Here is a 17,992-nt window from a genome sequence, read left to right as displayed (position 1 = left end):
TTTCTTTGTATATAACTGCAAATTTTAGAATTAATCGTGCTGAATTTTATTCCATTTATTCTGGCCCAATAGTTCAGCCTGCTCAGAATCCTTTTATTCTGGTTGTTTTCAGTAGTGTTGGCTACTGTTCCTAGTTTTATATCATCTGTATTATTTGTATGTTTCAAGTCTGAATGGAAGTGGAAAAGTTAGTTCAATACATATTTTACCACAAAAGTTAAATGAATCCATTCAATTCATCTTACAGTCCTACAAATAAGAATCAACCCTCCACCAATCAATATAAATCTAAGCTATTGCATCCACTCAACCAAATTGGCTCTCTGGTATTAATGATAATAAACTAAGTGGTTTCTTGAGAAAAGAACTCTTTGCCAACATCTGGACAATGTTTTTACTGTCTGTAGGAGCTAAATAGCAGATGGCTGATTGGCTAACATTGCTGGGAACACAGCTATATTGAGAGAATAAGCATTACGTTATAAAAGTACCAAGCAATAACATTCAGAAACCAACCACTACAAAGATATTAAGCTGATTTGGTCCCATTGAATTCAGTGAAACAGAATTAGCTTAAATCAAGTGCTCTGATTCAATTAGCTTATGCAACTATTAATATTCAGATGTAGGGCAAATTTAATATCACTGGTAAAATACCAAAAAAAGAAATATGTTGTATTTAAAAAAGGATTCTTAGGATCGATGTATCAAATTGATTATTTTGAGTCATTATCAGTTCAGTTACATAAAATATTTAACATTTAATTTGAGTTCAACGGCAATTCATTTCATTCTTTAGAAATATACATTCATTTTTGCAAATGATTATATACGCATTACATTTCTCCTCCTTTTTCCAAAATGCACACCAATGTTTACATCCAGGGGCAAGACCTCTTTTATAATACCCAGTTTAATAATTTAATATTACTTATACATTCACCATGAAAAAAAAAAGCAACATGAATAGAACAGATTTTATAAGTAGTGTGTGCCAAATTTCTAGAATGTGATTTAGAATCATTTCTGTCCCTATTTGATATATATGTGTTTTCATATGCATACCATTTCACATGAAAATTCAGTAGCATTGTTGAATACATGTCTGTGTACTGTATCTCATCATAGATATAACGTCATATATATAGGGGGGGAAAGCTTTGCGACTTACAAGATAAAATGGCCTCACACTACTTTTATTATAATTATCAGTCTATATATAGTTGACCGATAAACTGCTTTTAATTGATTAAAACCAGTATTTCACTGATTATAGTTGCAATGCCAATATCTCATCATGGACAACCTTTTTGATATATTAAATGAAGTGTGAGCCAACTACAAACAGAGCCTACTTTTGATTGGAGCTCTTTCTCTTTTCCCTATCTTTTTATGTGGTGAAAACAGGGATTGAATCTCAAGGATCCCTCTTCATAGTTCTCCTTTGCTGCACCCTTATTCCATGTAGAAGTAAATGCCTGACTATGGATATTAAGACAGCATCTCCATGAGTAGTAGCAAGTATCAACAATGAAAGCTAAGGTCTGTTCCAAGTCTTTCTGCACAAAAGTGAAGGGAATCCCATTGCTATGACACAGGACTCTTGTTCACGTAACTCATAGGAACCCATATATCCTCCAAAAATACACATTCTCAGCTGTCACATTAGAGCATGCCCTAAACCTTTAAGCTACAGTATAATGGAAACAATTACACCTCTCTTTAGGTATGAGTGTCACTCTCACACACAAACATTTCAAATGGAGGGTTTAACCTTAAAATATTGTCCTGAAAATAGTAACATTTTTTTCAGTATATACAAGCGTTGTCATTTTATGGCATAGCTAATTAAAGGAAATTAAAATGACTTCCCTTGATAAGCAACTGAATTTTTGTTTCTGAGGTGCTCAGTGGCCTAATACCAGTGAATACATACCAGAAAGTGCTTCCCTTAATGGCCATTCTATAGGGAACTCAATCCATCGGTCTCCATTAAGAAGAGGAAATGTTTCATTTAATGAGAGACTAAAGGTATCCAGGGTTACAGTATTCTGGATTTTGCAATGATGAAACAATTGCCATATGTTTTTTTCCAAGTGATGAACCCCAATCTTCACTTTATAAAGTGTTCCCAGTTCAGATGGGAAATACACCTGAAAGAGAACAACACAATAAGTAGTTTTCTATTGTGATTGAATGGAGTTTAAATAATGTTTTGAAATGACATTTTCTTAGGCATTGTCTGTTCTTGCTGATCCTAGAGTGATCACAACAGGCTAATATGGAGAATTCAGGAAATCTTATTTTCTAAACCCACATCTCATTTTTAAAAAACATGGATCTATAGATAGATAGATAGATAGATAGATAGATAGATAGATAGATAGATAGATAGATAGATAGATAGATAGATAGATGTGCTGATGCAAATCTTTGGTATTAATATAATACTTTTTAGTATTATTTTGCATTTATTGGTATTCCCCTTCTTAAATATGTTTATTATATGTCAACAGTGATATCAAATGAGATTTTATGAAATAATCAACCAGATCAAGAAGAAGTAAGGACTTCATAACTAGTCCTTTTTTCCCTGAAGCAAAAATCAGAGGGGATGGGATCCTCCATCATTCCTTAAGACAGTAGAATAGCTTATCAACTGTAGGGTGGGGGATTTAGAGGAAAGAGTGAGAGACAGCCACTGTTGTTCTACCGTTCAGATCATGCTTTCTGAGGGAGTTGCCTCACTGTACCTTAGTGGTAAGGCTGGTCCTGGAAAGATTTCTTGGTTAAATTGAACAGCTATATCTATGTTTTATCTCTGTACAAATCATTTACATGTGCATGGCAAAGATAATATGGAATGCATATTTATTTTACGTCAAATGTTATTTTGTCATCAGCCTGAACTCCTGTTTTGCTCTTCAAGGAAATTGGTTCAGATCTGCCTCTGTTTCCATAGAACACCCAGATCAGTTTAGCAATGTTTTCCCAAGATCCTTCAAATGCTTTTGATGAATCTTCATGACATGTAGTGCCACAAATCTTCCATAGACCTTCTAAACAAATAAAAGAGAATAGCATTATGGAAAGAATGCCCAAATTGGCTGAATCTAGTATATATTCATCAGTAAATATGTTAAGCTGGAATCACTGTTTAAACATAATTATAAAAACTGATATTGCCAACAATAGTAAAGTATCGTTTTTAATACCATATTTATTCAAACAGTCTGAGGCAGCATGGATTGGTGTTATATAAAAGTACCTGATTTCATGTTTTGGCTTTGTAACAATGAGGCAGTTGTGTTTCTCCTTTCTAGTACTTCTAATTAAAAAAGAGAAAAAGAGAGAGAGAGAGAACTATTAATCTTTTTGTAAAAGAATGCTGAAATAACCATAGATGTGATAAACCTAGATATTCCTTAACTTACATTCAAATATTTGCCAATCATATTTTCCTTATAGAATTGGGGAAAGCTTCCTGGAAGGAAGATTAATGCAATCTGCTGTGGTTTCCTACTCTATGCAGAACACAGCTAGGCTTGCATCATCAGTTAATGTTGGTCTTTGGCCAATGCCACAACTTACTGTATTGTGTAGTTGGGATCCTAATGGCTTAAAGATGCTAACTGAACTGTCTGAGTGCACCAAGCCATGTCTTGGGTCTTATACCAGGAAAGCAGGAATAGTTATTTCTGTACAGAACCAGCAAGTTTTGTTATTTCTTTTTCAGAACATTTCTTATTTCTTTTTTGCTTAAAATTAGGCATTTGAATGCTTATATATGTGTCTAAAGAGTATGTGAGTAAGAAAGAGAGGGAAGCAGAGGAACTGAGAGGGAAGAAGGTGGAAGAGAAGGCAAGAAAAGCTGGTTGGCAATGATAATACATGGTAAATTCATCCTTGGAACTATTGATAGAGTGATACATAAAGATGTAATCAGCAAGATCTTTGCCATTACAAGCCAGCTTTTCCTATCTCTGGTTCCCTGTAATGTGAAGGATGGAAGAATTCTTTTGTTAAAATAGGGGATGATAGGGTCATTCCCTGAGCATAACAAATATGGTTTCATGGCTAACTTGGAATATATAAAGCAAATGAAAACAAAAAAAAAAGTCTTTGTGTTTTTCCATAACTATCTTTAGAAAGTTTTGAAAAATCAAAAGGTACAACAAGAAAGAAAATGGCCCATTAATAATAAATCATAGTTTATCAAACATATTAATATGTCCCCTGAGCAGTAACAAGATTGAGAATATTCCTTGATATTATAGGACCTCACCCAGGAAGGAGGATTCCTTCCTTTCTCAGGGAATCACAAAGAGAAAAATAATTGGTAATAGACACTTTCATAAATTGATATTGTACTTGGTTGCAACCTGCAACATTTAATTAATACTTTATAATCTTATTGCTAAGTTGGCTTGTGCAGTTGCTGTGATAAGCAAAGATTCTGCATAGTGTGCTTTCTGTTATGCAAGCTTAAAATGAATAGAAAAATTGGCATGTTCTGCATTAACAAGGAGATTCTTCATAATGAATCTCAAGTGAGCAATGTCTCAGATAACACTGACCGGTAGCATTCAGAGTTACTGAGGCATATCTTTTCTTCTCAATTCTGTCTTTCAGCCATGTTTGTGCCATAAAGAATGTCTCTTTTCCTTCAGACTGTGGCTCTTTCACCATAACCTTCTCGAGGTGCCAGTTAGAACCTTTTCCTTTTTCCACATGAAGCTGATACAGAATTCCAATATCTACCGCTTCTATCGGAAAAACATCCACCTAGAAGGACCACAGTCAGCACACCAAAGACTTAATAAACAGAATAATGGGACTGATACATCCAACTATAAAACTGTCAAGCATATAAAAGCAACAGGAAAGTGAAGCTCAATGCTTTATTCTTATTTGACAACCATTAATCTGCACGCCAGCACCACCTTCCCTGCTGTTCTAGACGTATTGCCAACCTTTAGATTACATTTGTCTTTTCTGTCTACAGTTTGCAGAATTCTTCTCTGCATAGCTCTGCAACCCGTTGATTTAGCTATATGAACAATTCCAAATCCAATTTTCTGAGCAAAAACACAACCCATAGAATTTACACGCCATTTTTTTTTCTAAATCAGCCTCATTACAATCAATTGGTGCAATCTGTAATTAGCAGTCTGTCGACTACACTTTAATAATCAAATAATCTATCTGTCATTTATTTATCTCTCTCCTTTTTTATTTTTTATTTTGAAGAGCTGCCCAGTTCAAACTCAAGTTTAAAATTGAAAGCAGAATTCAAAGGGAAGCTAGGGCTCTGGAGATGCCCATCCACAATCCCCCAACTACAATAGGAAATTGAGTAGGCAATCAGATCACCTGCTATTGTCTTCTCCAGAATGATGAGATGTGTAATATTTCTAAGAAATGCTATGTTGATATTTACTGTAATGTAATTTAATATAATTGTATTATTTATTCTATGTAAGCTGCTGAGAATATTTTGATTGTGGCAGCATAGGAATTTGTTTAATAAATAAATGTGAAATAAAATAGATTTTATATTCGAACTTTCTCATCAACAAATTTAACTTGGTTTACTATATCTGGGCTGCAAAATTCCAGACAACCCTTAGATGGCAGCAAGGAGACTCAAAACACTCTACCACTTTACTATCATCCAGCTACCATTTGGATTTTTGCCAAATGGTAGCCTTAAATTTAATAGTCCTGGAGAAAGCAATATACTGTATATTGATCCATTTCCAACTGACTTCAGCATGAGCTATGCAGTCTTGGTTGGCCTGATGGCTGCTGTATGTTTCAGGAGCAACAGAGGTTCTTCTTGACTTCTCACAAGGTTTCAGTACCATGGTAGTTTCCCAGATTGCCAGAAAGACTTGGGAATAGGAGGCATCCTTTCCAGTAGTACTCTTCCCATCTCTCAAGTAGATTTCATATGATATTGCTTGGAGTCAACTGGTCCTCAGAACAAGAGTGTTTCAGGATTCCATTCTGCTTCCAATGCTTTCAATATCTATATGAAAGTGCTGGCGTAGATCATCAGGAGATTTAGAACTGGGTATTATCAGCATCAGATTTCCATGATCAGGATGCAACATGACTTAGATCAACTCTGGGTCTTAGATTTGGCATAAAGGTCACAGATACAGCTTGGCTAAATTAGAGTCTGATTCACACAAGGATTAAGCCATACACTATAACTGACTGCCCAGTGCAATACAAAGATACCAGGGACTTTATATATTCTGAAGGATTAAACTTGAAACTTCTTTCTTCTGTCCTTCCAAAGTGATACTCGGTGCAATGCTTGGTGGCCATCAGCTTCACTCCTTAAAATAGGTATACTTCTGACACCAAGATATATTTCTCTGTGCATCTTCAGGAAATGGTGTGACTCCCTAGAATGCCTGCTTGCAGTGAATAATGGACTGGGTAAGGGATAACCAATTGAAATTGATCCCAGACAAGACAGAAGCGTTTGTTGTGAGGGGCCATAATTCCAGACTAGTGGTAAATCTGCTTTCTCCAAATGGGAATATGCTCTCCCAGAAGGAATAAGTAGGCAGTTTGGGTGACTATCCACATGACTCTCTTTCTAGTTTTCCAGACTGAAACAAAGGCCGAGAGGGCCTTTTATCAGCTTTGGTTGGTATACCAACCATAGACCTTTTCTGGGAAATACTAAAAAGTGGGTGTTATAGCCCAAGGAATGCTTTTATTTTTGCAATGTCTTCTGAATATTTCCCTCAAGGGGATCTCCATGGCTGTCTACACTCCCTTGCTCCATTTCCATTGTTATGCCCATCAACCATCACATTCTGAATTAAGATTGCATCCTAGGTCTAGTCAAAAGCACTATTATATATCTCTTTATGTAGGATTTATGAAACAATATTTATATTACTACATATTTATATTTAAAATGATATGTACATATCCTTGTTTGTTTATTTATTTGAAAGGCTTACCTCTCCTTCTGCAAAACACTCCTGCCCATTCCTGCATAATTTTCTCCGACCTGTGTCTCCCATTGACCCTTTCAAAGTGACATACACATCAGAGTCTGTACCTGACTTTGGTGATGAATCCGTTGAGATGTATAAAACATACTGTTTAACTAGACAAAAAAAGAAAGAAAGAAAGAACAGTCAACAAGCACCTGCTCTAAATGAGCAAATATGTTTATTAATAGCTATTATTAATTAAAATATTTTCCTGCTTTTCACTCAAAGCAGCAGCTAACAAAATTACTAAAGAGAGTTTAACTACAGCAGCTAACAGGACAGTTAAAGTAGATGTTACCTGATGATGTTACCTAATTGGGTAATGAAATATCTGCAAGCAAACAACCAAGCTCAGAGAGCACCAAGAACTCCACAGTTCAACCCTGACCTATAGATATCCCCTTCTATTGGAATAAAGTAGAATTTAAAATACAGGCAACATTTAAAACTGCAATTAAAAGAAGACAATTCATGCATCTGAAGCAGCAGTCAATCATATGAATAAACAAGTGTTAGAAATTTCACTTTATTGATACCTAAAAGCAAAAAGTGTCAAACCATAAGGCATATGGGAAAACAGGAACAACCACTGAAAAGGCTCCATGTTGATAATAGCCTGACTTCAGAGGAAGTTAACAATTGGAGGGAAATCTTTCTAACTGCTTTTTGTTGTTGTTTAGTCGTTAAGTCGTGTCCGACTCTTCGTGACCCCATGAACCATATTGCGCCAGGCCTTCACTGCCTCCCTGAGTTTGCTCAGTTTCATGCTCATTGCTTCAGTGATGCTATCTAACCATCTCATCCTCTGCCGTCCTCTTCTCCTTTTGCCTTCAATCTTTCCCAGCATCAGGGTCTTCTCCAAAGAGATCTCTCTTCGCATTAGGTAACCAAAGTATCTGAGCTTGAGCTTCATTATCGATCCTTCCAATGAGCAATCAGGGTTGATTTCCTTTAAGATTGACTGGTTTGACCTCCTAGCAGTCCAGGGGACTCTCAAGAGTCTTCTCCAGCACCACAGTTCAAAGGCATCAATTCTTCAGCGCTCAGCCTTCTTTATGGTCCAGCTCTCACAGCCATACATTACTACTGGAAAAACCATAGCTTTGACTATGTGGATCTTTGTCGGCAAGGTGACGTCTCTGCTTTTTAATATGCTATCTAGGCTTGCCATAGCTTTCCTCCCAAGGAGCAAGCGTCTTTTAATTTCATGGCTGCAGTCTCCGTCTGCGGTGATCTTGGAGCCCAAATAAATGAAGTCTGTTACTGCTTCCATTTCTACCCCTTCTATTTGCCAGGAATTGATGGGTCCAGATGCCATGATCTTAGTTTTTTTAATGTTGAGTTTCAAGCCAGCTTTCGCACTCTCCTCTTTCACCCTCATCAAGAGGCTCTTTAGTTCTTCTTCACTTTCTGCCATTAGGGTGGTATTGTCTGCATATCTGAGGTTGTTGATGATTCTCCCTGCAATCTTAATTCCAGCTTGTGATTCTTCCAGCCTGGCTTTTCTCATGATGTACTCTGCATATAGGTTAAATAAGCAGGGTGACAGTATACAGCCTTGTCGTACTCCTTTCCCTATTTTGAACCAATCGGTTGTTCCATGACTGGTTCTAATTGTTGCTTCTTGGCCTGCATACAGATTTCTCAGGAGACAGGTAAGGTGGTCTGGTACTCCCATCTCTTTAAGAATTTGCCACAGTTTGTTGTGATCCACACAATCAAAGGCTTTTGCATAGTCAATGAAGCAGAAGTAGATATTTTTCTGGAACTCTCGTGCCTTCTCCATGATCCAGCGAATGTTGGCGATTTGATCTCTAGTTCCTCTGCCTCTTTGAAACCCAGCTTGTACATCCGGTAGTTCTCGGTTCACGTACTGCTGAAGCCTAGCTTGTAGGATTTTGAGCATAACCTTGCTAGCATGTGAAATGAGTGCAATTGTGCGATAGTTTGAGCATTCTTTGGCATTGCCCTTCTTTGGAATTGGAACATAAACTGACCTTTTCCAATCCCGTGGCCACTGTTGCGTTTTCCAAACTTGCTGGCATATTGAGTGCAGCACTTTAACACCATCGTCTTTTAGTATTTTAAATAACTCAGCTGGAATACTGTCATCTCCACTAGCTTTGTTGTTAGCAATGCTTCCTAAGGCCCACTTGACTTCACTCTCTAGGATGTCTGGCTCAAGGTCAGTGATCACACCAGCGTGGACATCAGGGACATTAAGATCTTTCTTGTATAGTTCTTCTGTGTATTCTTGCCACCTCTTCTTAATCTCTTCTGCTTCTATTAGGTCCCTGCCTTTTTTGTCCTTTATCATGCCCATCTTTGCACTAAACGTTCCTTTCATATCTCCAATTTTCTTGTAGAGATCTCTAGTCCTCCCCATTCTATTGTTTTCCTCGATTTCTTTGCATTGTTCATTTAAGAAGGCCTTCTTATCTCTCCTTGCTATTCTCTGGAAATCTGCATTCAGTTGCTTATGTCTTTCCCTTTCACCCTTGCTTTTTGTATTCCTTCTTTCCACAGCTATTTGTAAAGCCTCATCAGACAGCCATTTTGCTTTCTTGCATTTCTTTTTCTTTGGGATGGTTTTAGTTGCTGCCTCCTGTACAATGTTACGGACCTCCATCCATAGTTCTTCAGGCACTCTGTCTACCAAATCTAATCCTCTAAATCTATTCATCACCTTCACTGTGTACTCACAAGGAATATGATCTAAGTCATACCTGAGTGGTCTACTGGTTTTCCCTACATTCTTCAATTTAAGCCTAAATTTTGCAGTAAGAAGCTCATGATCTGAGCCACAGTCAGCTCCTGGTCTTATTTTTGCTGTCTGTATAGAGCTTCTCCATCTATAATCAATCTGGTTTCGGTATTGACCATCTGGTGATGTCCATGTGTAGAGTTGTCTCTTGTGTTGTTGGAAAAGAGTGTTTGCTATGAGTAGCTTGTTCTCTTGACAGAATTCTATTAGCCTTTGCCCTGCTTCATTTTGTACTCCAAGGCCAAACTTGCCTGTTATTCCGATTACTCCTTGACTTCCTACTTTAGCATTCCAATCCCCTATGATGAAAAGGACATCTTTTTTTGGTGCTAGTTCTAGAAGGTGTTGTAGGTCTTCATAGAACCAGTCAACTTCAGCTTCTTTGGCATCAGTGGTTGGGGCATAGACCTGGATTACTGTGATGTTAAATGGTTTGCCTTGGATTCACACTGAGATCATTCAGTGTGAAACAGTTTTTGAGGTTGTACCCCATTACTGCCTTTCCCACTCTCTTATTGACTATGAGTGCTACTCCATTTCTTCTAAGGGTTTCTTGGCCACAGTAGTAGATATAATGGTCACCTGAATTAAATTCACCCATTCCCGTCCATTTCAATTCACTGATTCCCAAGATATCGACGTTCAATCTTGTCATCTCATGTTTGACCACATCCAGCTTGCCTTGGTTCATAGATCTTACATTCCAGGTACCTATACAATATTGTTCTTTACAGCATCGGACCTTCTTTTTGCTTCCAGATACATCCACAGCTGAACGTCCTTTCAGCTTTGGCCCAGCCGCTTCACTCTTTCTGGAGCTACTTGGAATTGCCCTCCGCTCTTCCCCAGTAGCATGTTGGACACTTTCCGACCTGAGGGGCTCATCTTCCGGCGTCATATCTTTTAGCCTTTTAACATTGTCCATGGGGTTTTCTTGGCAAGGATACTGGAGTGGGTTGCCATTTCCTTCTCCAGTGGACCACATTTTGTCAGAACTCTCTGTCATGACCTGTCCGTCTTGGGTGGCCCTGCACGGTATAGCTCATGGCTTCACTGAGTTACGCAAGCCCCTTCACCACGACAAGACAGTGATCCATGAAGGGGTAACTGCTTTTACATGCTGTAAATTTAAGCAGAAGCTGGTTGTATTTTATACTCTTTGGACCCAAGGCATTTATGGTTTTAAGGTTGAAACTGGCACCTTGAATTGCACCCGAAAATGCACTGGTAATAGCATGGCTGGAATAAGAGTGATGTTATGTGGCTTTGATCCTTTAAGACCAATAAAAATGAAATCAGGTATTTGGAACAGATCTTAGAAGCTATGTTGTTCACCTTCCTGCTGAATATATGGATCTGTAACTCAGGATAGATACAGCATTTCTTACAGAGTTGATTATCCTTGTCTTAAATCCAACAGGCAAAGTTGAGTGCATCTGTTCCTGAGGGTATCTATTCCATTGTCAAACACTTATCCTAAGCTTTATTTCCAGACTTGGAGTTTCTGTCAGTTGATTCTAATCCTGCTTTCTGGAGTAACAGAGAACAGCTTCCACTAATTTCTGAATGTGTAATGCTATGTGGGAAAGACCTTGGGATAATGGGCCCAGAGATACAGCCTAGGGAATGGTCAGATAAGGGACAGCATAGCTTGGACTGAATAATCAATAGGGCAAGAGGCTCAGAAGAGACCCTCCCTAATTTCTTGGGCTGTAAAGGAGACGGGGAAGAATTGTTCTTTCAGATTTCCAAGATTCTGTTAATGTAGCCTTACAATGAAGTAGAATTAGCTCATCTGGTCATGTTTCCTGTCTGGTCTACCTAATCAGGCTGACATCAATCTTGCAAGTCTCTTCTGAGCCTCTTGCCAGCTGCAGGCTATGCTGTCTCTTACCTGACCATTCCCTTGACAGCATCTCTGGGACCATTCTCCCAAGGTCTTTCCCACATATCATTACAGAATGAGAGTCTTTTAAATGCTGGAAAACTGCTATCACTTAAATGTTCTTTTCTGGACTACATATACCTAGATTTTTCAAATGTTTCTTAAAGGACTTGGTGTTCTAAAATGGATGTCAATGTGCTGAAATGACTGGAAGAGACAAGTACTTATTTCGTGAACATAGAACTGTCCTAGCATTAAGAAATATATAATTCCTACCCTTTTTTTGCAATTTTGTATTGTTCAGGGCAGAAGGAGACTTTAGTCTGAAATGGAACTATGTGCATACGTAAAAGATACCACTGATTGCCACTGGAGGGGTCCACGTCGAATTAAGCTCTAGTAATTATATACTAGTTTGCAGCTTCTTCTACTGAGTTGCTAAGCGCTCTCAGTAATCAGGGAACATGCCAGGGTTGTACAAAGCAGGGCTTTGCTTTGATGAAGATTCATGCAAAACATCTTTTTGAGGGTGACTCACAAAGGAACCTGCTTCTCACCTTCTAAAATATACAGGAAGAAGCTTCCGCACGTGTGTATCATGGGCATATAAGCTTTGTTGAGCAAATTGGAACTTCTGACAAGACCCCCAAAACAAAACAAAGCAATTCATAGCTCCTTTGCTTATTTGTTTAAGGAAAATTATGTCTTGCCCTTTCAGTTGCTTACACGCCATTTAGATTGACTTACAACAATGAAAACCCATTCTAGACAATACAATATGAGTACAAACCACAGCAGCAAAACAAAGAATCTTTATCGAAACAAAAAAGAATCACATTATAAAAGCAGGCTGATAACAGTAGCAGTCTTTCTGCTCTCCCATCCTCTTCCAACTTTTCTTCCTTGGAGGAAAACAGCTTCACATATGGTAAGAATGCTGGCAATTATTGTTAGTGTTAGCATAACACAAGAGAAGATATTTTAAAGGACTGCAATAGTGGCACAAAGAAGGAACCATGATCCAGACAGTCTGGTAAAAAAATGACTGGACCATTTTCTCCCCAAAAGCAGTACCTCTAATGAAAAATGGAATATAACATATACTCTTTTTTTTCTGTCATCTGACATCACCCATAACAACTAGTATGTAATTTTAAGAATTGGTGCCTAAGTATACTATCCTATACTCTTTTCTTTTCCTTTTTCCTGTTTGTGTGACTTTTCAACTCCATCTATGGAGGCAACTGTCCTTTGTAAGCCTTTCTCGGAGTTGTTTTGGCTGTTTGGAAAGTAACAAACCTGTTAAAAACTTGGAGCCAGTTATAAGAATGGGAAATTCAGCCACTGTGCATCCTTTATTATCTGGAAAATCTCGGCAGCATGGGAATTCTAAAGTTTCCTTACTCTTTCTGTTCTGAAGCTTCACCTATAGAAAAGAAGAAAATAATATATGCATAATCATATCAGACTAAGAACAATCCCCCAATAAGCAGCATACATCCTTTAAAAATGATAGTTTATCTCAGAGGTTGAAACTCTTTTCATCAGATAGCCAATGCATTTCCTACCCTCTATGAAGCCAACTCATTCTAAAACTCTGAAGTATCCTTTGGCTGTGAATTCCTCAATTTAATTATTCATTATTAATTCCAGTACCATAAATTATATCCTGTTGCATCAATACCATGCACAGTAAATTAGTTCTGACTTCAGAGTTTAACTGCAATTTCCTTATAGCAGAAATGCAGATTAGTAGCATGGAAGGACAACTGGGGTCTACTTTACTCGTTGAGCAAATGTGCTTATGAGGACTTTCAAACAGACTCAACATATACACGTGCTATTATGCTGAATACAAGAGCGTATCATAAAATCAGGAAGATTTTGCTAGGGGGCTTTGATCTTGAACATTCCTTGATGTTTGTTGATTTTTTGAAAAAAAAACTTTAGAGGGAATGGCACTGGGCAGTATTCTAGATTTTTAAAATCTGTCCATCATGCATAGAAAAAGTAGTCTTCTGAATTAATATTGCTTTAACTAGTCATTTAAAATAGAACTTTCACAATGACCACAGAAAACAATATAGGCAAATCAATCAATTAATCAATCAATCCAATCTTTTTTTTTAATATGATTTTCTTTTAAAATCTGAAATGAGACAAAACTATCTAGTGCTTTGTAAAGAGTGTAAAATATATTAAATTAAAGCACTAAAAAGAGATGTAAAAGATGACACAAATTTGAAATTTAGGTTATTCAGCTGAAGAAATAGTTCAGACTATTGTTACATGCTCTTGTTTTAAATACCTAGGTTTTATTTGATTGATTGATTTTAATGCTGGCATATTTTGTTGGCTCTGCTTCAAAGTTTAACATATTGCAGCATGGAGATCTAGCTAGTTATCCTTGGCCCCAGAAAATGCCTTTAAGCATAGCTTGGATGTTTTTGCCTAATCGCTGAACAGCCCCACTTCCCCCACAGACAATGCACCATTTGAAACTGCTTTTGAAATTCATCCAAGTGGCTTGCCATGTTGTACAGAGGAGGGAGGGGGTGGCTGCTATTTTTGAAAAATTAAAACAATTGAAAAATCTTGCAAAGCGTGTAGAAGTAGCTTTCTTCTTTCCCAGCACAAGTTGTCTAGAGAAGGAAAGTAATCAGTAATTCCTTTTCCTTATGTCTCACTTTGGGTGCAGCTTCAAAAACATTGGAAGCAGCTACACAAATCGGAGAAAGATGTAGCTGCTTTCGCAATACAAAAAGAGTTGCTTTCTGCACACTCCCATGCATTCCAAAGCATGTCTAGCAGACAATAGGTACTTCAAATGTTGGCTGGGGAATTCTGCTAGTTGAAGTCTACACATCTTAAGAGTTGCCAAGGTTAAGAAATTGTCTAAGTTAAGTTATTAAATACATGAACACTGTGTTTTATTATTTTGATGCTTAATTGAATTTTGAAAAATTGTATATTGCTTTTAGTCCAAGAGAACTACATGAACAGGTCCAGGAATTCACCAAGAGTTGGCCTTGTGTTGAAAGAGATTTTATTTTATACTCTGTTGATCAAAAAGGAAGATGACCTTTAATTTAAGACAAGCCTTCCCCAAATAAAGAGTAAGGAAGGGGGGGGGGGAAATCAGAAAAACAGACAAAATTCTTGTGCAATGCTTCCCAACTTTTTAGCCAACTGGAATTAAAACAGAAATCAATTATGGAGATTTTCCCAGCCTTCAATAATCCTTAGATGACACACACTATGTGCTACTAAATAAAAATGTCTGTAAAGCAGGGTATCCAATTCAATGTACAATTAATTGATTCCTGGTTTGCATTTACCAACCATGCTTTTCTTTTCTCTCACACAAACCATTCTGTCACACATACACAAATATATACTCCCATTTCTCTCTCTCTCCTTTCAGTAAAAACAGCAAAAAAGAGAAGAAAAGAAAGCAGGATGGCAATGTGGTAAGGGAAAGGGGTAGGTTCATTGGGAAGAGGAGGAAAAGAGAAAGCCTGGAGCACAACTGGTTGAAGACCAGAGAAAAAGAATCAGTTAACAGACTGGAAAAGAAAGCAAAGTGAGAAACTGTTTAGGCATTAAACAGAGGTGACATTCAGCAGGCAAGCAGCCCCTTTCATCCCTGTTTTTTTCAGCAGTATATCTCTAGCACCTGCACCTGTTTACCCATCATCTCATATTCTTCTTGGTGAACATAAAATTATCCCTTCTCTTATATGAAGGGAATAAAGGTATGTTCCTATAAATACAATAAAAGAGGCGTGCCCTAGGAGATCGTGAATGTTATTTTGCTTGCAAAAAAATGATGAAGTTTCTATGGTACAATTATTTTAATGTAATCAATAAGGGCTGTGCAATCTCCATAATCTTGGACTTTATTGTCAGCTATTTTTGTTAAGACTTTGTCTCTGTTTGTTTGCTGTCTGGAATGCAGAACCAGAAATAAATTATGTTAAGACAGACATATTTACTAATGGCAATTAATACACAAAAACAATACTGGAAATGCTGCTTACAATATGCATGGTTTTGGACTATCACAAATAAATTATAAAAGTGCATCTAACCCAAGCTGTTTGTTAGATATAAGTAAAAACATTAATTTATACAGAAATAAATATAAGATTCTATAGATATTAACACTAATGTTAATTGCATACAGTTCTTCCTGATTTGTCTATCTGCATGAGTGGTCATTATTACAGTAAAATCTATTGTTAATTAAGTCTTATGTAATAAGTATTTTTATCTGATTTCAGCCTGCTGCCAACAATTGCACTGAGTGAATCAGGGACTAAATAAAATGTGTTTCCTTCCAAATAATATTGTTTTCCATTAATTGCTCAGCTATAGTATGGAAACCACACCATAATGTGTTAGATCAAGACTTACATACTTACAGCTACTGAAATCAATGAGGTTTTTTGTGACATGGGATGATTAAAAACCCATTTATGTATGGCTAATCCTTGATCATCATGTATGTCTATGTATAGATTTGTGAATTACAAGACTAAAGAATATTTGTATAAAAATATGTAGTAATGCATAACTAAATTTTACCTCATCACAGTGCCATGTTTCTCTGTCTGTATCTTCTACTTCCAAGCGAATTTTGCATATCTTACTAAACTTCTTATCTAGCTCCAAAGATGTCTGATAAGTTTCAGCCCTTTTAAATGATCCCTTGGGAATGAAGACTGAAGCTGATGTACCTTTGTCATCACAAACCGTCAGAGTTAACTTAGAGTTCCCATAATTGTCTGACATTTCTCTAGTTATAACAGTGACATCCCAAGTCCCTAGAAATCAACAAGAAATAATTTGTTTGAAATGCTACATCTGAAATGTGAAAAATCCTTACTTAATCATTTTTTAGTTCTGTAGTATAATTTGGAAGTTTAGTACATATAAGGTGGATGGAATAACTGACAGTTTAATCACATCATCCTGTGGAGTCATAAAATATAATAATTTATGTAATACTCTAAACAGATAGATTATTTAGCAGTCTTATAGGGCTTTTTTTTTCTCAAAAAAGTCTGAGGAAGACACTATTTTCATTTTACAGGAACATAATTCAAAGATAGGAATTAGCTGGTAACGGAAGACCTTCTCATGGAGGTCCTTGTCCCTGCTCCCTCTGAACACAAATACAGTGTTGTTATTTTTCATAATGGCAGCATGTCTGAATTCAAAGTTGCCTCAGCCATGCATCACTTTGAATTAAAAGATTTTCTCCAAATAGAAATTTAAAACAACTAACTTAATAAACTGCTTTTATTAATAGCACACAGCCAATTAAAGCACATAGCCAATGAAAGTACTATAACAGTGACAGTTCTATATCCCCTGCTACTCTAATGCTTTTATTTGCCACACTCCTTGTTTTACTGTAGCTTATCACAATTAAAAACATTATTTCAAATATGAATGTGTATTGGTATGGTGCTCCAGAAGAAACAAATACAATGATTTTTGAGTATTTAATGTATACACATTCCAGTGAGTTTACTCCTTCAAATAATTACAGAAAAGGGGTATAGAGTTAATATTTGCCTTTGGAGTACTAATATGATAATTTACATTAATCAAAATTTAAAGCACCATTCCCAAATGTGACTGGGGGAAAGAAAGAAAACTCAGCTAGAACAGGTGAGGATTTTCAGAAAATAGCCTCAAATCCAAGAGCCTTATGTCTCATGCATGGAGAATTCTCTATTTTCTTTTCTCTCTCTATGCTGCATCCAATCCCCACATCTCATTTTAAAACATTGCTTATACTTTTTAATCTATGTGCTAATCTATTTTTTATTTAAATATTATAACTGCATTATCCAGCTTTACAAAATGCCAAGGGTATACAGTTTGCATTAAAGATAATATTCCGATAAACCTGTCATATATGTGGGTTGTTTTTTTATTCTCAGTAGATCCAACCAGGAAAGATAAAGATGCATCAAAATAGAAGCTTGAAAACATTTGATTTTATATCTTACCATGAACATCTTTTGTCAGACTTTCTTTATTGGTTTTTCCAAGAAGCCGCAGTTCCCGTTTCATCTTTCCATCACCAACACCACTGTCCAGCCATTGCTGGCATGAGAATACATACTGACTATTGCTCTTCTCCAATTCTTGAATCAAGATTTGGTCAAGGTACCAGCCAGCTCCATAACCAGAATTATTGTGTTCTACAAGCACTGTGCTTAACATCCCAAGATCAACTGCTTGGATACCAAAGGTACTTATCTATTTTTTGGATGGGGGAGGGGAACAGGAAAATGTCCATATTAA

The 17,992-nt window shown here is 36.8% G+C and overlaps 1 protein-coding gene across 1 annotated transcript in view; it reads right to left on the bottom strand.

Moving 5' to 3' along the window:
* RP1 (RP1 axonemal microtubule associated) overlaps window positions 1-17,992 on the bottom strand; it is a 194,824-nt gene that overhangs the window by 13,691 nt on the left and 163,141 nt on the right. Inside the window, exons 44-51 of the mRNA XM_088130611.1 lie at window positions 17,695-17,947; window positions 16,259-16,497; window positions 12,971-13,097; window positions 6,987-7,135; window positions 4,578-4,785; window positions 3,269-3,328; window positions 2,881-3,059; window positions 1,937-2,153 (exon numbers count right to left, since the gene is read on the bottom strand). Of these exons, the coding sequence (XP_087986737.1) occupies window positions 1,937-2,153; window positions 2,881-3,059; window positions 3,269-3,328; window positions 4,578-4,785; window positions 6,987-7,135; window positions 12,971-13,097; window positions 16,259-16,497; window positions 17,695-17,947 (1,432 nt within the window). The remainder of the gene's footprint in view (window positions 1-1,936; window positions 2,154-2,880; window positions 3,060-3,268; window positions 3,329-4,577; window positions 4,786-6,986; window positions 7,136-12,970; window positions 13,098-16,258; window positions 16,498-17,694; window positions 17,948-17,992) is intronic.

The sequence above is a fragment of the Python bivittatus genome, unplaced genomic scaffold (assembly GCF_059951505.1).
Source record: "Python bivittatus isolate LINGU-HERP-01145 unplaced genomic scaffold, Pbiv_v1 ctg000840_np1212, whole genome shotgun sequence".
NCBI lineage: Eukaryota > Metazoa > Chordata > Lepidosauria > Squamata > Pythonidae > Python > Python bivittatus.
Note: the sequence above shows the minus strand (reverse complement) of the source record. Positions and strands in the feature narration are given on the sequence as shown.